This window comes from Scyliorhinus torazame, chromosome 15 (assembly GCF_047496885.1).
Source record: "Scyliorhinus torazame isolate Kashiwa2021f chromosome 15, sScyTor2.1, whole genome shotgun sequence".
Taxonomy (NCBI): domain Eukaryota; kingdom Metazoa; phylum Chordata; class Chondrichthyes; order Carcharhiniformes; family Scyliorhinidae; genus Scyliorhinus; species Scyliorhinus torazame.
Window position 1 is genome coordinate 61466525 of NC_092721.1, and position 23760 is coordinate 61490284.

Below are 23760 nucleotides of genomic sequence, written 5' to 3' on the forward strand. Positions count from 1 at the left end.
CCAAACGGCATCCAGTTGTAACAATATCTGCCAAAGGGGGTATTAAATGTATACAGTTTCCTGCTGGATTTGTCGAGCTGGATTTGCCAGAATCCTTTTGAGGCGTCGAGTTTGGTGAAGAGCTTGGCGCGAGCCATCTCGCATGTGATCTTTTTGTGCTTGGGAATTGGATAATGCTCCCTCATGATATTGCGATTCAGATCCTTGGGATCAATGCAAATTCTCAGCTCACCGGAAGGCTTTTTTACACACACCATGGAACTGACCCAGTCGGTTGGTTCCGTAACTCTGGAGATCACTCCTTTCTCCTGGAGGTCCTGCAGCTGCTGCTTGAGGTGGTCCTTAAGGGGTGCTGGGGCCCTGCGAGGTGCATGCACCATAGACGTGGCCTTCTGTTTGAGTAGGATCTTGTAAGTATATGGGAGCGTGCCCATGCCTTCGAAGACGTCGCGGTGCTGGTCGATGATGGCATCGAGTTGCACCTTGAGGTCAGCGTCCTGGAAGGCAGATGTGTCATCAGGAGAGAGAGAGTGCACTCTATGAACGAGGTTCAACAGCTTGCATGCCTGTGCGCCAAGCAGGGAGTCCTTCGAGGAGCCCACGATCTCAAAAGGAAGGATGGCTTTGCGTGACCTGTGCGTCACTTCAAGTTTGCACGAGCAGCCAGCAGGAATGACGTTGCCATTATAATCCAATAGCTGGCAAGCTGATGGAAGGATGGCTGGTTTGACACGAAGGCTTTGGAAGTCAGACCACGCCATGAGATTGGCGGAGGCACCAGTGTCCAAGCGGAATCGTATTTGGGACCGGTTGACCGTCAGGGTGGCATACCACTCATCGTCTGGATCGATGCTGTATACCGACAGCGGCTGGTGTCTTTGCTTCGGGGGCAGCCTGTTTTTTGTTACGACACCGACTCGAAAAGGAGCCTTCGGTGTCACTGCTGTGTGGGAGGTCCCCATCGGACTCGGTGACCGTGGGTTGAATTGCCCGGACATCCCTGCGAGGCTGGCTAAAGCGATATGAATTGGCAGGCTGAGCTGCTCGGCAGAAGGCAGCATAGTGGCCAAGTCTGCCACATCGTAGGCATTGTCGAGATTTTGCAGGGCATTGTCGCTTTAAATGGGCGGGGCCACAGTTGCCGCACGTCGTAGTGTCAGCACGTTCGCTGCGCCATCGCGCATGCGCGGTGCGGTCGTGCGTGGTGCGCACCTGCGCATTACGTTCCTCAATGTCGCTGTCCCCTCGTTTGGTGCACACAAGCGCGGGAGTCCGCAAAATGGCCGCCCTCATCCAGGCTCATCACTTGGACCCGTTCCGCCTCGTGGGGACCTTGCCGCGCCGTTTCAGCCACTTTGATATGGGAATACCGACTCGTGGCATATTCATGTAAGACACAGGTTTCGATGGCGGTCGCTAGGGTGAGTTGCTTTACTTTGAGGAGCTGCTGACGTAGGGGGTCCGACTGAACACCGAAAACGATCTGGTCGCGTATCATGGAGTCGGAGGTGGGCCCGTAGCTGCAAGACTGCGCAAGGATGCGGAGGTGCGTGAGAAAGGATTGGAAAGGTTCATCCTTACCCTGCAAACGCTGCTGGAACACATAGCACTCGAAACTTTCATTCACCTCTACGCTGCAGTGAGTGTCAAACTTGAGGAGGACCGTCTTGAACTTCGTTTTATCTTCATCATCCGCAAAGGTGAGAGAGTTGAAAATATGGATGGCATGGTCCCCGGCTTTGGCCAGGAGAAGAGCAATCTTTCTGGTGTCCGAGGCGCCCTCCCTGTCCGTGGCTTCGAGGAAGAGCTGGAAGCGCTGTTTGAAAATCTTCCAGTTGGCCCCGAGGTTGCCAGCGATGCGGAACGGCGGCGGCGGGCTGATGTTGTCCATGTTGCAGAATGACGGAATGCTGGCGGAAGGCAGATCACTTGCAGGTAGGTCTAAGAAGTGCTAATATCTCTCAACTCCTGGTATCATGATGTGTTGGGTGTTCTGGATCACATACAGGTCACCAACACTTGAAATAGTGCAACACTATTTTATTGAATCATTAACTGTTTAAACATACTCAGACTGTGGGTTAATACGATACTAGCTTTAACTAAAGACCTTTGCCTTGTCCTAACCAGTCGATGCACTCAGCACATGGTGAATAATCATTCACTCAGCACATGGTGAATAACACTCAGCACATGGTGTTAGAGGCTGTGAGCTCTGTCCTCTTAGCTAGCTGCAACTCAAATGAGCGGGAACTCTGATGCCCCCTCTCTTTATAGTGCGTGTGCTCTCACTGGTGATTGGCTGCGGTGTTGTGTGTGTTGATTGGTCCCACTGTGTGTCCATCAGTGTGTGTCTGCATCATGATATACTGGTGCATATTATGACAGTGATTACAGTGGGTGTAGGTAATAGCCTGTATAGCTCACCATGTTTAATTTACTGCTGAACGGTGCTTGCTGAGAATTGTTATCATTCAGTCACCATTCCATTACCAAACTAAACTATAGGTGGGGGAACAAGCAGTTTACTAAGAATGCTTTTAAAAATTCATTCACAGTATGTGGGCATCGCTGTCCAGGACATCTTTTATTACCCATCCCTAATTGCAGTGAGAAGGTTTGTGAGCTGCCTTCTTGAACCGCTGGAGTCCACCTGGTGTAGATACACCTACATTAGGGAGGTAGTTCTAGATTTTGACCTTCTGACAGTGAAGGAATGATGTTAAAATTCCAAGTCAGGATCTTACAATATAATCTTTGTTACTGTCACAAATAGGCTTAGATTAACACTGCAATGAAGTTACTGTGAAAATCCCCTAGTCGCCACACTCCGGCGCCTGTTTGGGTACAGAGAGGGAAAATTCAGAATGTCTAATTCACCTGACAAGCACGTCTTTGGGACTTGTGGGAGGAATCCGGGGCACCTGGAGAAATCCCACGTGGACACGGGGAGAACGTGCAGACTCCGCACAGACAGTGACCCAAGCGGGAATCAAACCTGGGACCCTGGCTCTGTTAAGTATCTTGAAGAGGCTCTTGCAGGTACTGATATTACCATGCATACACAGCCCATGTCCTTCTGGGTGGGGTGGGTTGTGGAGTTGGAAGACATTGTTGAAGGAGGCTTGGTGAGTTGCTTCAGTGCCTCTTCTCGATGGCACACATTGCTGACACTGAGTGCTAGTGGTGGAGCAAGTGAGTGCTTAAGTTGGTGGTTGCGTGCTGATCATGCAGGATGCTTCGTCTCTAGCTTCTGGATAGGCTTTGAGGAGTCAGGATGTGATTCACACATGACAGATTTCCCAGCCTCTAATCTGCTCTTGTGGCAAGAGCATTTATATGGCTGTTAAGTTTCTCATCAATAGTAATCCCAGGGTTATGATAGTAGGGGATTCAGCAATAGCAATGCAATTGAATATGAGGGGTAGATGTTTAGATTCCCTTTTGTTGAAGATGGTCATTGTGTCGTACTTGTGTTGCACGAATGCCACTTGACATTTATCAACTCAAACCTGAATATTTTCCATGTCTTGTTGCACACGTGTATGGACTGCTTCAGCATCTGAGAAGTTGGGCATGGTCCTGAAAACTTCGCAATTATCTCCATTTATTACCTTATAATGGAGGGAAATTCATGGAAAAACAATTGAAGATGGTTGACTCGAATATACCACCCTGAGGGAGTCTGCAATGATATGCTGGCACTGTGACAGCTACAACTTCCTTTGTGCTTGACATGACTCAAATCATTTTTTCCTGTTTCCCATTGACTTCAACTTTGCACCTTGAAGCCTCACTCAGTTAAATGTTGCCATTAGGCAGGACCCTTAGGCAGGGCCAGGGTGGCACAGTGGTTAGAACTGCTGCCTCACAGTGCCAGGGATCCGGGTTCAATTCCGACCTTGGGTGACTCTCTGCGTGAAGCTTGCACGTTCTCCCTGTATCTGCGTGGGTTTCCTCCGGTTGCTCCGGTTTCTTTCCACAGTTGAAAGATGTGTAGGTTAGGTGGATTGGCCATGATAAATTGTTCATTAGTGTTCAGAAATGTGTAGGTTGGCTGGGGTGGGTGGGGGAGTGGGCCTAGATGGGGTGCTCTTTTGGAGGGTCAGTGCAGACTTGATGGGCCGGGTGGCCTCTTTCTGCACTGTGGGAATTTTGTTTGAAAACATTTTCCTATGAAGGAACAATTTAGCGTGGCTAATCCACCTACCCTGCGCATCTTTCTGACTTGTGGGGGTGAGACCCATGCAGACACAGGCAGAATATGCTAACTCCACATAGACAGTGACCTAGGATCGAACCTGGGTCTTTAGCGCCGTGAGACAGCAGTGCTAACCACTGCACCACTGTGTCACCCTACGCTGTGGGAATTCTATGATTCTTCTATGATTCTATGATTATGTCAAGGGCAATCACTCTTACCTCACCGCTGGAGTGCAAATCTTTAATCCTCATGAAAAATTAAATTAATAAAGATCTTCATCCAAGCCCCCTCTCTTACAGCAACTAATACAACAATATTTTATAATAATTAGTACAATGTAAGGGCAGCACGCTGGTGCAGTGGTTAGCACTGCTGCCTCATGGCACTGAGGACCCTGGTTCGATCCCGGCCCCGGGTAACTGAGGGGCTGGTTTAGCACTGTGGGCTAAACAGCTGGCTTGTAATGCAGAACAAGGCAACAGCGCGGGTTCAATTCAGTACCGGCCTCCCCGAACAGGCGCCGGAATATGGCGACCAGGGGCTTTTCACAGTAACTTCAGTGAAGCCTACTTGTGACAATAAGCGATTATTATTATATTATTATTATTAAGTCTAGATCGTCAGCGATTGGGGTGCAATTGTTAAAGGGTGCCTGGTCTCAGAATAACATGACAGCTCCCCCCCCCCACCCGGTCCACATAATTGTTGGCAAAGGCCCGCCCTGCTCTCTCTCTCCCCCTCTTTTCTGATCACTGGCAAGGCCCCCTTCCCACAAATCACTGGCAAGGCTCCCTTCCCACAAATCGCTGGCAAGGTACCCCCACCCCAAGTGAGTGGCACCATGCTATGGATTTGCCAAATGCACCCCTTCATGTTTCTCTCCCCTTCAGGATCTATCCCTTGGCATTGTCAACCTTGCACTGCTCTAGCACCCAGATTGGCACTGCCAGGTCCTGGGGAAGTGCCATGTTGGCACTGGCAGGGTTCCATGTGGCAGAAGTCAGATAGAGCATATGGTCATTCCAGGAAGGACTTCAGAACAGAGGAAATCCCATCAGAAAAAGAAAACTGCATTTCAAAACAACACCTGCTTTTTCTAGCAAGCACTTCAGAACAAATAAAAAACTATGGTTAGAAACATCAGTTGTTCTTTCTAGGAAGCACTTCAGAACACAGAAACAGCTTCTTTCAATAAAAATATGGATAGAAACAACACCCGCTCAAAAGAGGAAGCACTTCAGAGATAATGGACCATGAAGAGCTATAAAAACATTGCTAAACCCTTTTTTGGTTTAGCCTGGACCTGTCAATCAAGAGGCTTGTAAAAGGTAATGGACCATGACATTAAATGTAAACAATGCAGTTTTAGGCTTCTCAACAAGCCCAAAGGCTCAAAAAACATAAAGGGAAATGAAATTGAATGTGAAAAGTGCACTTCAAAGGTTTTCAACACATCAAAGGGAGGACTTAACCTTCACCTGACAGATCATTGAAATTGATATGCTGGGAGAAACATCGAAGATTTGAAGGTTACAGAGGGAAGACTTACTTCACCTGACAGATCATTGATATTAACATGTTGGGAGAGAGTTTAAAGATTTTCATGGCTAGAGGGCAAAGACTTTTACCTTCAGCTGACAGATTATTGATATTGACATGCTGCAAGAGACATCAAAGCGATCTAGGCTATAGAGGGAAGACCTTTACCTTCACCTGAAAGATCATTAATATTGACATGCTGGGAGAGAGTTTAAAGGTTTGCAAAACTACAAAACGAAGGTTTGCCACACTGCTCCCCATCCCAGGAAAGACCCCTGATTTGAGCCACTCCAGCCCATCCAAAGCCCCCCCACGACCACCACGTCCCCTGAAGGACCCCCTCTGCATCTTGGTTGTAAGTGTAGAGAGGATACTCATCCTCTTGCTCCCCCTCGGTATCATGGCACCTGATCCCTGCTTTTAGGTACCAGGAGTGATTTGTGCCTGGGAGACTTCCCACTGGGGTGTGAATGGGGAAGGGGAGAGGGCGTGATTACTGGGAGACTGCTGCATTCAACTTTAATATCGCTAATGATATTAAAATGAATTCAAGTGAGTTCTGATCAGGTTCTTGCCCTTTCTGGGTGACATTCTGATCACGCCAACGGAACAGACAGGGGGAATGGGAAACTGGTTTGCACCCGCCGCAAATCGTGGGGGGGGGGGGCTATTCTCCAAAATGGAAACGCCGTCGCGTTTCACGACGGCGTGAAATGGGCACGGGGCCGACTGATTCTGTCCCCCACAGGAGGCCAAGCACGGTGCTGGAGCAGTTCATGCCGCTCCAGCCTCCCTTCCCGGCGCAGTTGGGCCGCGCCAACCTGTGCATGCGCGGGAGACTTCTGCAGCGCGCTGGCCCCGACGCAACATGGCGCGGGGATTCAGGGGCTGGCCGCGCAACAAAGTAGGCCCGGGGGGAGGGGCGGGGGGGAAGAGGCTGGCCCGCCAATCGGTGTGCCCCGATCGCGGGCCAGACCCCATCGGAGGCCCCCCCCCGCCCCGATGAAGGAGCGCTTTTCCCCGCCCCACAGGCCGCCCCTCGACCCTTCGCGCAGAGTTCCCGCCAGCAGCGACCAGGGGTGAACTGCGCCGGCGGGACTCTGCTTGTTCCACACGGCCGCTCGGCCCATCCGGGCCGGAGAATCGGCGGCCCCGGCACGGGGCTCGGAGAATCGCGCCCCACGTTTCGGTACTCTGCCGCAATTCTCCCAAAAGCCAGAGAATCACCCGTCGAAATCGTAATCGGCGATCACGTAGAGAATGGGTTTCCACGCTGAAATCGGGGCTGCCGCTGGTTTAACGCCGGTCCGCCATGCTCCGCCCCTTCCAAATTGGCGTCATCGTGACACGCGCTGCACGCTGTTTCAACGGCATTGGCACGTCATCGGCCGGCCCGCCCGTGATGCTCCGCCCCCAATGGGCCGAGTTCCCGACGGTGTGGGCCACGTGTGGTTCAGCGGTCAGGAACCCAGTGTGCCGGCTGCGGATTGTATCTAGCTCTCGGCCGGGATCCGTGCCGCTGGCCAGAGGGGCTTCCACTAGGGCTGGGGGGACTGGTGGGGGGTGGCCAGGGAGTGTGCTGCGGTGTTGCAGATGGCGGGTTGGGTTCGCACACGGCTGGTGCCATGTTGTACACATGCTTGGCCTGGCCAATTTCTGGCCATTTTCAACGCGAGAGGCGGGAGTTTCAGTGGGTGCCGGTGCTAGCCCCTCACCGGTACCAGAATCGGTGAGGGTTTCACATCGATTTGTTTGGTCCTGAAAGACCACACATGCTCTGCTGGGGTCAGCATTTGTCTGGAGTTTTATGTACCAGCCATTGGGATTGCATATTTTTGAATATAATTTAGCATTTTTTGGAGGTAAATGGGTGAATCCTCTAAAATGCCATTATTTTAAATTGTATTTATGTATGCAAATATCAAATCTTTTGGACTTAATGAGGCTATGTTCAGAATTTAGGCTGCTAATGAGGAACCTCTCCCACTGGCTACACATGGTGTGGGAATCCTGATGCACTGCTGTTGAATTTCTGATCATTAAACTGCGTTCAAAACCTCATCAGCTAAGCCATTCAGCTGCAAATTTAAAAGTTGTCCAGAGATTTACTGCTCTGTACAAAAAAATGAGCTTTATTTTCTGCATAGACTTAATATTCTGCAAATTTGCAGTATTATTTATGGTAAAGATGTATTGCACATTTCTACAACAAGAGTTCATCCCGAGCGATGTAACTGCAGAAGATCAGATAAATCAGTCAAATCATGGACATCCAGTACCTTGCTGTTGATGTCCAGAAATCTCTTTGGTCCTTTGGTTCGAGAAGTAGAACACATATTTTGGGACAACATCACTGCTTTGGACCCTCTGAGGCTCAGGCGATGATGTAGAGGAATAAGAGAACCAGTCTGGGTCAATTTTGCCTGAAAGAATTGTTGAATAGCGAGATTTTCACTGGCTGCAAGTTCAATAAGAAAAGAGAATTATTAATAATCTGTTTCCTAAACGACTCCAAAGCTAAAGTTGTTTGTATGCTGCATTTCCAGCTCCATGTCACTGATCGCCTTGATCTGGTGATTTCCATCAGAAATTAACTCTTATTTCCCTGAATAAGCCGATTAAACTGAGATAATCTTAAAATGCTGAGTTAAAAGCTCTATAATATTGCCTCTTGTTCTTTTGTTAATTACCATAAACATGTGTCCTCTGGTTAACAATATTTCTACCACGTGTACTCAACAAAAATATTTCATGAATTTGAAGACTTCTATCAAATCTTAACTTTCTCTGATCTGAGGAGACCAATCCCAGCTTCTCCAAGTTTTAATCCCTCATCCCTGGAACCATTCCAATTCATCTCTGTAACACCCTCTGCAAAGCCCAGACTCCAGATAGGTCTGAACCATTGTTTTCTAAGGATTAAGCATAATTTGGTTTTGTACTCTATAACTCTATTTACATAGCTCAGGATCCTATTTGCTTTATTAATTGTATTATTGTGCTGGGCAGCACGGTGGCGCAGTGGGTTAGCTCTGCGGCCACACGGCACCGAGGTCCCAGGTTCGATCCCGGCTCTGGGCCACTGTCCGTGTGGAGTTTGCACATTCTCCCCGTGTTTGCGTGGGTTTCGCCCCCACAACCCAAAAATGTGCAAGCTAGGTGGATTGGCCACGCTAAATTGCCCCTTAAATGGAAAAAATGAACTTTACATTTATTTTTTAAAAAATTGTATTATCGTGTTAAGTACCCAATCAAATAATGCGATCCAAATCCTAACCTTCTGTTGCATAACAATGCTTTTCCTCATGTCAGCTCTGCATCTTTTGACAATTACTTCAACTCTGTGCTTCAATCATTGGGAAGTTTATTTTTATTTATTATATCGAAATCCTTCATGATTACAAATACCTCTATCAAACCCTCTCTTAGCTTCTCCACTCCACCCTCATCCCATGGAGCCATTCTAGTAACTCTCTGTATAACAATATGGATATTGTATGAGAGATGAAGGGTTAACAATTTCATCTAAACACATCTAACCAAGAGCAGTCACATAGATCACATGACACCCCTTGATTCTGAGAGAAGGTATTTAGGCATGATGAGAGTAGTTGTGTTTTGTGGAGTTCTGTAGCAATAGATATAGGATAGTGTTTTTAGCAACCTTTGTACTTAGGAATACGTTTGAATCTAGTTAAATGTAGTGCTAATAAATCAGCTTTGTTAATTAACATAGCTTGATGGTCTTTGTTGATCACTACACATCCAACCCATCCTTACAAAGAAAAGAGAGAACATCACACTCTGTTGTACTGTCTCTGAAACCTTCACATTGTTCTGTGGTGATGTGCATCAATGTAAATACATGTAGGCTAGCTAGACACGAGAGCGAGCACAGGAAACATCACACACACACACACACAACCAATAGATCAAGTAGTTAGGACACGACCAATAGACATTCACGATGCACAAGGAGGTGACACGACCACAGGGGGGCATTACACCAACCCATATATAAAGGACACAACACACATGATCTGCCTCTTTCCAGTGGAGACAGTCAGTGAGTACAGACACAGGGTTGATTCAATATTACACCCACCTCGTGGATTGCAGCAACTGGTTAGTCAGTCGGGGTAGCTATAGTAGGATTAGCACTAGTGTCGAACCCGAGTAATAGAAGTGTAAATAGTTTAATAAACATGTTGAAGTTATCTCCACGTCTGAACCTTCCTTTGTCAAGTGCACCACAAGGAAGTCGCTTATGTTACACCTACAACATAACAAATCATGGTACCAGGACTGAACGGTTTCAATCCACATAGCCATACCTCAGCATACAGTGACAACCAGCAACGATACCCAGGCAAGATGTTCGAGATCCGGGTTCCGCAGCAGCTCCATTGCCACGGCGATCTCCGCAAAAACTGGCAGGTAGTCCAGCAAATGTTTGACATTTTCCTGGTTGCAGCCGAACTAGAAGAAGTGACCGAAGCTGAAAAGACAGAGCTTCTCCTCACGATCGCCGGTGCCAGAGCAGAAGAAATCTTTAAAAAATTCAAGTTCTCCAAGGGGCAAAACAGGAGAGACTTCCAGGCAGTCCTGGACAAATTTGGCAAATACTGTGAGGAAAACACCTCCAACCATCAAGAAAAGGTAAAAGAAGTGCCAGTACTCACCATGAGGCCGAGATCCCGAAGCAGAGAACAGTTTTGATTGGCGGCCATCTTGCTAAAGGGATTGCACTTGCACAGTTGCGCGAGAAGCGCACAGAACGGGAAGGTCCGTTTGCGCATGGGCAAGACGCCGCGCATGCGCAATCATGAAAACGGCCATCAGTAAAGGAACAGCGATCTGCGCATGCGCAATCACTTCCTCCGTGCTACGTCACATGCGTCATGACGTCAGAGGCCCCGGACTACGCCCATTTAAAGGGGAAACGTCCCAAATCAAAGGAAAAATCTTTTTAAAGCCGTAAACAACCTTCTTTCACCTGGAATGCCAGCACAATGCCTCAAATTGAACCAGGAAATGAAATTAACCTCCGAAGAACCCTGCAACAAGCAGTTACCTCCTCCCAAACCGATAATTCCGACCTTGAATACTTCGATACCGACCTTTACATTTTCTCTGGACCTCGCGAGCCCAATGCCAGCTCCGACGCAAACAGTGATGGTATGGTCCCAGAAGACAACGACACAGACGAACCTTTCACCTTGGGAAGCTACTCCAGTACCAAATCCGAACTGCAAGTAGACGTGTTGCACATTGATGACCCCGACGACGAATTCTTCGGATTTGAGAATCTTCAGCCCAGCAGATATGACATCCCAACTCGTGAGTGCAGGATGATGCTGCAGCCTGAAACCAGGAAACAGAGAGCGGTACAAGCCCACAGAGAGCGGCCTGCTGCCACACAGAGCATGGTCCACGGATCGCTCAGGGTTTTCGACTCTACGAAAGAAGACACGCAAGACTCCACACCGCAGTCCTTGCATGAACAAGAAGTGACTCCAGTGTCACAAGCCTCCACAGCAAACTCGTGGACAGACTCCAGAGCGCAGTCCTTGCACACACACTAGGTGACTCCAGTGTCACAAGCCTCCGCAGCGAGCTCGTGGACAGCCTCCACGATAGAAGCAACGCAAGACTCTGACGAGCAGTCCTTGCAGGAACAAGACCATGAAAGTCTAGCAACCTCCGCTGACCAACTAGCGGCAGACGATGCAAGTCTGCCATGCTCAAGTAAACAGCAAGAAGGCTACGACAATCTACCACGCTCCAGTGCACAGCAGGACGACCATGACGGTCCATCATGCTACAGTGAAGAACAAAGCGACGATGACAGTCCAAGCCCAAATGAAGGACAACAGTAAGACAATGACAGTCCACCCACATTGTTTACACCACCAGATGAAGACTCTGACAATTTACCTAACCCAAGTGAACGACAAGCAGCTACTGAGGCTCTACCCATGGTATGCGAGACGAGTGACGACAGCATCCCACTTCCCATGCAAGATGTGCAAAGTGACAGACCTCAGCAAGTGTGTACAGAGGCACTTGACGATCACTGTGAGATAACTGGTGACTCCGGTGACACCACGATACTTCCACCCTCATTCGCTCGAACCTCTCCTCAAGTCAATGCATTCCTGCATGTTCTGACTCCAGACGTGCAGCTTCAAGAATTCTCAGCTGACTCCAGTGAACCTGCTAAGACTCCAGATGGGGAGCATCAACAAACCAACACAGACTCAGTTAAAACAGACGTGCAGCTTCAAGAATTCTCAGCTGACTCCAGTGAACCTGCTCAGACTCCAGATGGGGAGCAACCAAACGCCGACTCTGATTCACGTAAGCCGGACTGTACTCCAGACAGGGAGTGCCGCAACCTCAGTGATGGCACGCTCAGGGTGACAGCAGATGCCACAATGACAGGAGATGGATCACTTAACAATTACGCTGGGTCAGTAATAACAAGCAGCGTCTACAGTCCAAGAGGAATACACCAGTATTCACCACAGCTATATCCACACATTTATTCTACAACAGCAATGCAGCCAATGGCAGCTCATGCTGGACAAACCCAGTATTCAGGCATGCAGCAGCCAGCAGTCTATGCAGCATATTCTCAAACAGGTCAGCACTACGGATTGCCCACTAATGGAATCAAGACCGAAGGAGGACTACCGCAAGCGCAATCTGCATTACAGACTGGATGCCTTAGTTACAGCCCAGGATTTGCTGCACCCCAGCCTGGCCAGACGGCATATTCCTATCAGATGCAAGGTTCTAGTTTCACACCATCACCAGGTATTTATGCGAGCAGCAATTCTGTTTCCAATTCGACAAGCTTCAACGGTTCTCAGCAGGATCACCCATCCTGCACAGCATGTGGCCAGAACCAGTATGTACAGTCTTATCCAACTTCAACATATGGCACATCCATGACCTCAAATGATACTGTTGATGATACCTCTTCAACGTCAACACCTTATCAGCTACAAGATGCCATCCGACAGCACCATCACAAACATCGAAAAAAGAAAGGGACACCAAATCAGACAGCGAAGTGATTTGACCACTTCTTGGTTCCTGTGGCACAGGACGTTGATGGCGTTCATAACCAAGAGAGACATTTGACCATGATGACTGATGATTTTTGGACTCACACGAATGATTTTGACTTATTGTTTAATCAGTGTTCCCATGACTTGTATATACCTTACCTTATCTACCTGTTCTTTGTTCAATTTTCTCAAAGTGTGCAGAAAATATGTAACATATAAAAAAGGGGGGATGTGGTGATGTGCATCAATGTAAACACATGTAGGCTAGCTAGACACTAGAGGGAGCACAAGAAACATCACACACACACAACCAATAGATCAAGTAGATAGGACACGACCAATAGACATTCACGATACACAAGGAGGTGACATGACCACAGGGGGGCATTACACCAACCCATATATAAATGACACCACACACATGATCTGCCTCTTTCCAGTGGAGACAATCAATCAGTGAGTACAGACACAGGGTTGATTCAATATTACACCCACCACGTGGGTTGCAGCAACTGGTTAGTCAGTCGGGGTAGCTACAGTAGGATTAGCAGTCGTGTCGAACCTGAGTAATAGAAGTGTAAATAGTTTAATAAACGTGTTGAAGTTATCTCCACGTCTAAACCTTCCTTTGTCAAGTGCACCACAAGGAAGCCGCTTATGTTACACCTACGACATAACAAATCACGTTCCTAACTTGTGGTGCCCAGAAATGGACACAATACTCCAGCTGGTTATATAGTTTTAGCATAACTTCCCCACCTTGTCCTTTTTTGTGAAATGCAGTGTTAGAAAATGATTTTTAAGTCATGATTAAATAATCAAGATCAACCTTGCTTTCATCAATTTATAAAACTAAGAATTCCTTAAGTTTTTTCAACTTCAAAGACTTGCGCACATACACCCCAGATCTCTCTGTTCCTACACCCCATTTAAAATGGACTCATTCCACATTCTTCCTCCCAATGAATCATTTCACATAAATGAAAAGGGTTTTGGTAAGTCGAACATAGAACATAGAACATTACAGCGCAGTACAGGCCCTTCGGCCCTCGATGTTGCGCCGACCTGTATCCGAAATCCTGAATCCTGGAATAATGGTCACAACACATGAATACAAATCTCAGTATTGCACCTGGGGGACTTAAATTCAATGAATGAAATAAATCTGAAATTATAAAATAATAATAACAGTGACCATGAAACCACCAGATAGTCACAAGAACACATCTGGTTCACTCATTCCCTGTAGGGAAGCACATCTGCCATGATTACCCAGCCTGTCCCACATGTGACTCCATACCTATAATCATGCGGTTGATATTAATTGCCTTCTGAAATAGTTGAACAAACCATTCAATTGCATTTAATAAGGTGGCTCACATCACCTTCTCAAGGGTGTCAGGAGGCTAATATATATATCCTCATGGTTAATTTATAATTTTTTTAAAGACTGGACAATGACTTTAAAATGGCTGAAGCTATGTCTGTCTGTGACCCTCAACTTGCTATTTGGTAATATCAAATAAATTTGCACCCTAACTACCTCCTTTGGGTTGCAGGGACCAAATTCAGACCTTACCAACTGAGGTCAATACATCTATTCGGACAAAAGATCACACAATCTCTCTATAAGACTTAATGGTTGGCACATTAACGATCTCAGGGACTCAGACTGAGATATACCAAAGTAGAAAGCCGAAGCCTAAGTGGAAAGGGAGGAGTCATGTGACATGAGTGTCATGTCACATGATCCCCCTAGCTAGTGGAACCAGTAATACTGCCTTGTGGAGTTGCAGAGCTCAGTCTGCCATCTTTTCATTGACCAAACAGCAGTACAGAAGAGGGGCTCTGTCTATGTTTGAATGCCTGACCCCATCCACACGATTTCAACTGAAACTTCCTGCAAGACTGATTCACGTATGCTCATCTCAGCGTGAACGTCAACTCTACTGGAAAAAAGAATTATCCAGCATTAGTTCAGCCTCCCGAGCTCTATGAAGGAATCCACCATTATTTTGGACTCTGGATACATGGGAAACAACAATGCTTTTCTCTGTGGTCTTTGCCTATAAATCTTTCTTTCTCTAGCCCTCTGTTCGAGTATGAATGAAAAGTAGGCGACTCTCCTCACACGTTTGAATGTGTGCAAATAAACAAATTCTTTGAGTTCATATTATCGCAGGTTTGCTGTGGGTCTATTAATAGAATTAGAAACCAAGGGGTTGGGAAATACACCACTGCTTATACAGCTGGACGCAAATCAAAAACACCTCTCTGTTTACAATGGCTGTGAGAAGAGAAGTCAGGGCTGTTTAAATTAACCACCTTCCTATCCCTATACTGGCCTTCCCAGCAACACCCACACAATAGAATCCCGCTAGTACAGGAGAGCATTCAGCCCATCGAGTCTGCACTGACCCTCTGAAAGAGCACTGTAAACAGGTCCACACCCCCAGCCTAACCCCGTAACTTAACCTGCACATCCTTGGCCTGTGGGAGGAAACCAGAGCACCTGGAGGAAACCCACACAGATACGGGAAAAAGTGCAAACTCCATACAGACAGTCACCCAAAGCTGGAATCGAACCTGGGTCTCTATCACTGTGAGGCAGCAGTGCTAACCACTGTGGTAGTGTCCTATGAATGAATAAAAAAGACCACTCAGCCCATCTAACACATCCTTCCAATAGAACCAATTCCTCCAGCACAGTATCTACTTCTGATTAGTTACTAAATCAGTCATCATCTGGTTTCTTGTGCATTTAAGAATATCCCATTTTCGGAAATTGTCTTTAATATATTCAGTAAATCTAACCATTTTGCCAATACTTTTGAAATGTTTTCTAAAGTTGTGCCATATTCAACTCCCAATCTTGCTCAGGCTGTAGCCGAATATTATTTTTTGTCTGAGACTGTGGGTGATGATAGAAAGGCAATATTTAATTCTACATTCGACTGTCAATTTAACTATCTAATCATTTCAGAACAAGTCATACAAAGAACAAAAAACAATACAGCACAGGAACAGGCCCTCTGGCCCTCCAAGCCTGTACTGATCATGATATCACCCTTGGCCAAAAGCCTCAGCACTTCCTTGTGCTATATGCCTCTACCTATCCTATCCATGTATTTGTCGAGATGCTTTTTGAACGCCGTTCATGTATCTGCTTCCAAACCTCCCCTGGCAACGCGTTACAGGCACTCACCACCCTCTGTGTAAAAAACCTGCCTCGCACATCTCCTCTAAACTTTGCCCCATGGACGTTAAACCTATGCCCCCTAGTGACTGACCTTTCCACCCTGGTGCCTGCCCATCCACTCTAACCATGCCCCTCATAATCTATCAGGTCAGCCCTCAATCTCCGTTGTTCTAATGAAAACAGTCTGAGTCTATTCAACCACTCCACATAGCTAACACCCTCCAGACCAGGCAACATCCTGGTAAACCTACTCTGCACCCGCACCAAAGCCTCCACATCCTTCTGGTAGTGTGGTGACCAGAATTGTGTGCAATATTCCAAGTACGGCCTTACCAAGGTTTCCTCATTCTTGCCTGACACCTGCTAAGTTGCCTTCTACCTTGTGAAGAATTGCTTAACAAGAGTTAAAGAGGATTGATGAATGAGGGATGCATATTTGATTTTGGTAAGAAGTCTTACAACACCAGGTTAAAGTCCAACAGGTTTGTTTCAAATCACTAGCTTTTGGAGCGCTGCTCCTTCCTCAGGTGAATGGAGAGGTGGGTTCCAGAAACATTTATATCGACAAAGTCAAAGATGCAGGATGATACTTTGAATGCCAGCATTTGAAGGCAATTATGCCTTTACAGAGCCAGAAAGAGGGGAAACCCCAGGTTAAAGAGGTGTGAATTGTCTCAAGCCAGGATAGTTGGTAGGATTTTGCATGCTCAGGCCAGATGGTGGGGGGTGAATGTAACGCAACATGAATCCAAGGACTCGGTAGAGGTTGTACTCATGTATGCGGAACTTGGCTATAAGTTCTGCGTTGTCGCGCGTCCAGAAGGCCGCCTTAGAGAATGCTTACCCGAAGATCAGAGGCTGAAATGACTGCTGAAATGTTCCCCGACTGGAAGGGAACATTCCTGCCTGGCGATTGTAGCGCGATGTTCGTTCATCCGTTGTCGCAGTGTCTGCATGGTCTCGCCAATGTACTGAGTTTCGGGACATCCTTTCCTGCAGCGTATGAGGCTTGGGACAATCTTGCATTCACTGGGCGGGATTCTCTGAGCCTCAGCGCCGGAATCGCGCTTGGCACGGGGGACGGAGAATGGGCGTCAAACCCGCGATCGGGTCCACGCCGTTCCTGCGATTCTCTGGTCACTGGTGAATCGGCGCGAATCGGGCACACGCAGGTCGACGTTATGATATTGTTTCTAGTGCCTGAAGGATTTCCAATTCTGAATTGGCTAAGATAGTTTTCCAGGTGCCATGGCAATCTTTGAAAACAGCTGTTAGGCTCCTCCTCTTCTAAACTGGAGGGCATTGAATGGAACAGATATCAGACCTCTCTGCCATTTTTCGGTGAATGTTAAGTTAAGTAGTGACTGACAACAAAAAGTAAAGTTTTAAAAAATTTTGGGAGGAGTGTAACTTCTGTTGCACTCAAAGACTACTGCCAAATTGTGATCGAACCTCTCCTCCTCCCTCAACTCTCTTTTTTTCTCCTGTGTCAGATGTCACTTTGCTGATGAGGCAAGCAGCATAAAATCAATCCTCTTGATAGAGGTGGGCTGCATTTGAGGAGCAACAGCTGGAGTGAGATCACCCAATTTATTGAAATGTGACCCGAGGCCAAATTTAGGGCGTGCTCTGTCTGTGTAGCATAGGTTATGCTCTCAAAAATGGTCCAAAACTAAGTTCAATACTTCTCCACCTCCTGCTCAAGGTCCTGATACAATTTGTTTTATTTAATAAGCAGCAATTTAAGATTAAGATCCAACACTGCCTTCTCTCAGTAATTAGAAATCTGGCAATAAATATGGCCATGTCAGTATTGCCCACAACGTTAAAAATGTTGCACAACAAAATTAGAGCAGTCAGCTTAGGCAGCAGTGTAATGCAATGTCTATTTGTTTTTGGAAGCCTTTATCAGAAACGTTTCTACAATTTAAAAATGAACATACAGTGCAGAAGGAGGCCATTCAGCCCATCGCGTCTGCACCGATCCACTTAAGCCCTCAATTCCACCCTATCCCCATAACCCAATAACCCCCCTCCTAACATTTTTGGACACTAAGGGCAATTTAGCATGGCCAATTCACCGAACCTGCTCGTCTTTGGATTGTGGGAGGAAGCCGGAGCACCCGGAGGAAACCCACGCAGACACGGGGGAAACGAGCAGACTCCGCAAAGACAGTGACCCAGTGGGGAATCAAACCTGGAACCCTAGCGCTGTGAAGCCACAGTGCTCGCCACGTGTCCTACCGTGCTGTTCTCAATACTATTACTTGCATTTTTATTCATGGAAAGCTATAGAATATCTTTGTTAAGGCTTTGAATCTGGCAGCCATTTTCAACTTAATGTGAAAAGTACTTGTTTCCAAAGCCTGCTGGGACCAATATTAACACCAGCTGAATCAAAACATTGTAAAGAATAGGATAATTACACAGTGGAAACTATACTTATTACTAAATGGCATTTCATTCATGATATTGAAAAGATTTGTGACGTTCCAACAATCTAGCTGAGTTAATTAACACAAATAAAGTGGCATAAATATAGTATTTGCAATGTGCTTTTCATTTATATAAATATAAACACTTACTTTTCATAACAAAAAGGAGGCTTTGAGAAAGTGAATCTTTGTTCTTTTCAATTGCTCCCGTTAAGTCATAGGTCACCTGTTGCGAGGCAGAACATTGAACATCTCATCATTTTGTCTGAACCAAAATGTTTATGCTTTCAATTTGTTTTGGTTTAATTGTTCAGTTGTTCAATTGAAGTTGTGGGAACTAATTTCCCACAACAGGAGTAAATACAAATACAGTTGAACGTGATGAATTATCTGGATCAAGATCAGTAAAGTCAAAGTAGATTGACTATACTCAGAACTGATAAACTTTCTGCCTAAGTGGCACTTACATTTCCAAAGAAAATATTTCAATGGAACAATAATAAAATTAATCATTACTACCATCAAATATAACAAGCACCATAACTTTAAAGTTTACCGATAGGCAATGTACTTGTGCGGAGAAATATTCGATTATAATCAAGGATGTTGAAAGGCTGTAATCGGAAGTAAATAAGTTTGTTCAGAACTCAAGAGTTCAACGCTCAACTTACTTCAATTAAAGTCGAATGAAACCACATTCTCCATGTTGCATTATTAGTGCCAGCATTCCTTATTTATGTTTGACTTCGAAGGTAATTTATAAATGAGAATCTAACAGGGTCTGGTGCTCTAAGATGTTGTGGAGCTCAATGAAGTATATTTAATTCCTGTTTTTCATTAAAATAATCAGCATTATGAAAAATTGGGCCTGATTCTCCCAAAAGGAAACAAAGTCCCCGAGCGAGGGCGATTATCCACGTGTTTCCCGGCACTCGCAGTGCCGAGGAATACATGGCTATTCAATGCGACCCGCGTTGAACAAGGGGCCACGTTTTGTACAGTGTGGAGCTCCGCTCGCCGGAACTCCCCAGTGTAGCGAGAGATCTCCGAGGCCCCTGAAACGATACCCGACCTCCCCTCACAGCTCAAACTCACTATGGGAGGGTCCCCAGACCCAACCAACACCCACACTGGGCACACCCAGCCCGATCACACACATGCAATAGGTGCCTGTTTGGCACCTTGGCAGTGCTCATGCCAACTGGCAGTGGCACCTGGGAAGTGTCAGGGCACGACCCTGCCCAAAGGGTATGTAGCTGGGTGCCTCCGATCCCCTGGGAGACCACCATGAGTGCCGTTCGCTGTTGGTAGGACCAGTGCTGAACGGCGCTCATCCAAGCTCTCTGAGGCAGAGAGTTGAATCCCAAAGCCTCAGGTACCTCGGAAATCTGCACATTATAGTGAGGCTTACTGCCTCGCTGTAATATGCATATTTGCCAAAAGATGATCCCGCCCATTGTAGGTTGGATCTCACGAGACGTGACGAGTCGGGTAGAACCCGGGAGTAGGGTCTCCCGGCTTCATCGACCACGCTGCGTTGCAGTGAGCTGCTTTTCCGGTGGAGCGTGGCCATTGGATCGTGCTTACTGCTACTGAATTGCAAAGTTTCAATAGTTGAGGTGGGTCTAAACTGAACAAACAAGATATTAATTTACTGCTTTGAAGTGTCTGGGTTTCCTTAACATCAAAGTTGGTAAAGCATTATGATCCCCGTGGGGGAAACAGTGAAACAAAATAACCAAATTTATCAAACAACACTCAAATGAAGAAATTACCAACAAGATTAAATTTTTTGTAATTTTAGTTCAATATGAATCAGAACCAATGGAAGTGAGACATAATTAACAGGCAAATGACACTTCACTTGGGAAAAAGGTAAATTTCACTTTAAATAGCCAATACATCAGAAATATGTCTTACACAACCGCAAGCATCCACATCATTCCCCGAAGATACATAACACTATGTAGCTACACAGCTTCACAATATTATGTTCCTTATTCATGGGGTGGAACAGGAGTCCTAACCGCAGCAAACGCTTTTACCTCTGAGTTTCAATACTGTGCTCATCATCAGCAAGACACGCTTCTACAAACCCTCTCATTCTTAGCTCATGACAGTCCTGATGGTGTAAATTTCCTGAGTTCCTGTTCAAGAAATCAACCAAGAACACCCTGGTTCACTGACTGGCTACTTCTGGGAAAAGACTCAGCTCTTTAGAATCTCTGAGCTATTCACATAGCTTTCCAGGTTTTAGACATATTTAGCCAACTCTCACTGTCCCTCCAAGAGCTCCTGTCTACTTTCCTGCTAAACAGAACAACTGACCTCTTACTCAGAGTAATTTACTTATTTTCCTCACAAAAATGTTCTGTGTTCTTTCTTTCTCTTTCTGCTATTAGTTTGCATCTACATGTGTGCACTGATTATCTTCACCCTCCAGCTCCTCTGTTAGTCGCTCTCCTTTGTGTCTGCCAGACACAATTTGCTTTTGGTCTTCATTTCCTTCCTGTTGGTACTGCTTCCAGGTCAAGGACCGCCAGGCCACATGGACCAGCATTTTATATTATCTAGGAAATTAACAATTGATCCCTTTACTATTGATGCAAACTCTTAAAAGTCCTTTTTAAATATTCTTAAAAACAATTACAGAGACCAGATACATTTTAAAGAAATTACAAATTGTCTTTATTGCACTGTTTTCAAGTCAAAAGTCATCACAAAATATAGTGCAAGTGAACCAGACAGACCAGAAAGTTCCTAGTTATGATCCCCTTCTTGTGCTGAGGTAGCTTGTCTTAGCCAGGGTCACAATACATGTGCTACAATTGCCTTCAGTATCCTCAGCCCAAGGGGTTGAAAAACCAGTCAAGATTTCGATTTCTTAGACTTTCCAAAGATATTTGCTGGAATATACGAGTGCCTCAAAGTTGAAAACAATAGATGACAAGGATCATTCATGGTATCTTCACTGTTTATCTGGTAAGATACTGTCCGTATCCAATCCTACCATGTCATCCAAGTGTTTCTTAAATAAGCCCTGGGTTTGTGTCTCTCCGTCATGCCTGGCAGTTGACTTCATAAGTTAATTGCACCACACAAGGGGTAGGTTTTATTTGGATGCTTGTGTTTCCTGCACCGCCAGCTAAAGAGTCGACAATGAACACGTCTCTATTGATCCTGCCTGCCCCTCAGCCATTTAACATCTCAGAGTGTCAATTATTTTTCATTCTTTCATGGGGTGTGGGCATCGCTGGCTGGGCCAGCCTTTATTGCCCATCACTAATTGCCCTTGAATTGAGGGGCTTTCTATGCAATTTCAGAGGGCATTTTTTAAAGAATCGACCACATTATTGTAGAGAGTGCAATCACTGACAGCAAGGTGGGCCTGCAACACAGAGGTGAGGATCCACTTTCCCTTCACCCAGATGACTTGGCTCAAGTGAGTTGTTCATGTCAGACAAAATGATCCTTCCCTCTCACTGACCACATGTCCATTATCTCGCAGGATCTCCGTCTGGTGGGGTCGGGACATCCAGAGTCATCCCCGCCCCCCTGCCACTCAAGAGACCACCTCAGAGCACTGAGGAGATCAGTACTGAGGCATCGCAGTTATCACCCCCACATTCCACCAGTGCAGAGACGCACACCTCGGTGGGCAGCATTAGTGGATAGGCTTCTGAGGCACAATCTGGTGAGCAGCATGCAGATGCTGATGCACATCAGGTGGAGACAGGAACATCCAAGGGTAGAGTAGAGTCCTGGGATCCAGCAGACCTGGAGGTCTGCTGGATCCCAGGACTCTACTCAGTAACAGACAGATGCCGATTGGTATACGTTTTAGTTACCGTTGTATGGTGTTCCTTTTCACCAAACACCATTTATTTCACTTCCACAGCCTCTGCACAAAACTCTAACAACACACCACATGACATAAGGGCCACCTGAAGCCCCTTTACATATCAGTGTCAATCATTGGATACTTAACATAAAGGAGACAACTAATTGCAATGTCTCTTAACCCATTACTTAACAGTGATTCTCTGGACAAGGTTATCTCAGAGCTGATGCAGATGCTAGGACATGGCCGTGAGATTCAGGAGGGAATGTCAGTGACATTCCAGCGAGTGCATAGTCGATTGGAGGAGGCCAAAAGGCTACGGACATAGAAGATGATGCCGACAATGCCTGGCACTGAGGCCAATACTGCTAGAGTGGCAACCGCAGTGGAAAGACTGCAGCACAAAGTCAGTCTCTTGAGTGTTGGTGTCCAAGGCATGGCTCAGATTGTGACGACCATGGCTGAGGGCCTCAACATCATACCCAGTCACTGAGGGATGTGTATCAGATGCAGGTGGACATTGCCGGGTCCCAGCAGAGCATGGCCCAGTCACTGAGGAGCACCGGTGTTGACGCCATGGTACAGATAATGGAGATGCCAGGACTGGCAGAGCCAGTTGGTGCACAGGCCAAGGGCATCAAAGGCCACAGAGTGAGAAAAGCAGCAGGCTGCCTCCACCTCTGATGTGCATCTTGGGACACAACTAGACGTAGCACGAGACAGCACCGTAGCACACTGGTTAGCACAGTTGCTTCACAGCTCCAGGGTCCCAGGTTCGATTCGTGGCTCGGGTCACTGTCTGTGTGGAGTCTGCACGTTCTCCCCGTGTCTGCGTGGGTTTCCTCCGGGTGCTCCGGTTTCCTCCCACAGTCCAAAAATGTGCAGGTTAGGTGGATTGGCCATGCTAAATTGCCTTAAGGTTAGGTGGGGTTACTGGTTTACGGGGATAGGGTGGAGGTGTCAGATTAAGTGGGATGCTCTTTCGAAGAGCTGGTGTAGTCTCGATGGGCCGAATAGCCTCCTTCTGCACTGTAAATTCTATGATTCTATGAGCCCAAGTAAGATCAAGAAGATTAAGGAACACTAAGTGGGCACTGGGTACTGGGGTTTCGCCCCCTGCCCCCTGGGGCACAGTGGCCCAAAATCAACCCCCCCTCCCCCCGATTCAGACCTCGTTCTGAGGGTGGGTGTGAGTGTGCTGTCAGCAGAAAGACAGGAGTCAGACTTTGGAATAAATAGAGGAGCACCTGAGCTTACCCAACAGCAGTATATTGACTCGTTGACAGCGCCGACAAAGGCCCATCACCCTGGAGTGATGTTACACAGATTCTGGGAGGGTGGAACAGGGTAGTTGGGGTGTGTGGAGGGTGTTTGGGGGGGGGGGGGGGCAGGCAGGGGGAGGTCAGGCAATGATCCTGAGGTGGTGGTCACACACAAGTTGAACATTCAGGGAGTGGAACCCTTTC

The 23760-nt window shown here is 46.7% G+C and overlaps 1 protein-coding gene across 1 annotated transcript in view; it reads right to left on the reverse strand.

The window, feature by feature from the left end:
* The window catches only part of myo16 (myosin XVI), an 875686-nt gene that overhangs the window by 180431 nt on the left and 671495 nt on the right, over positions 1 to 23760 (reverse strand). Inside the window, exons 24-25 of the mRNA XM_072476270.1 lie at positions 18604 to 18679; positions 8023 to 8201 (exon numbers count right to left, since the gene is read on the reverse strand). Coding sequence (XP_072332371.1) covers positions 8023 to 8201; positions 18604 to 18679 — 255 coding nt within the window. The remainder of the gene's footprint in view (positions 1 to 8022; positions 8202 to 18603; positions 18680 to 23760) is intronic.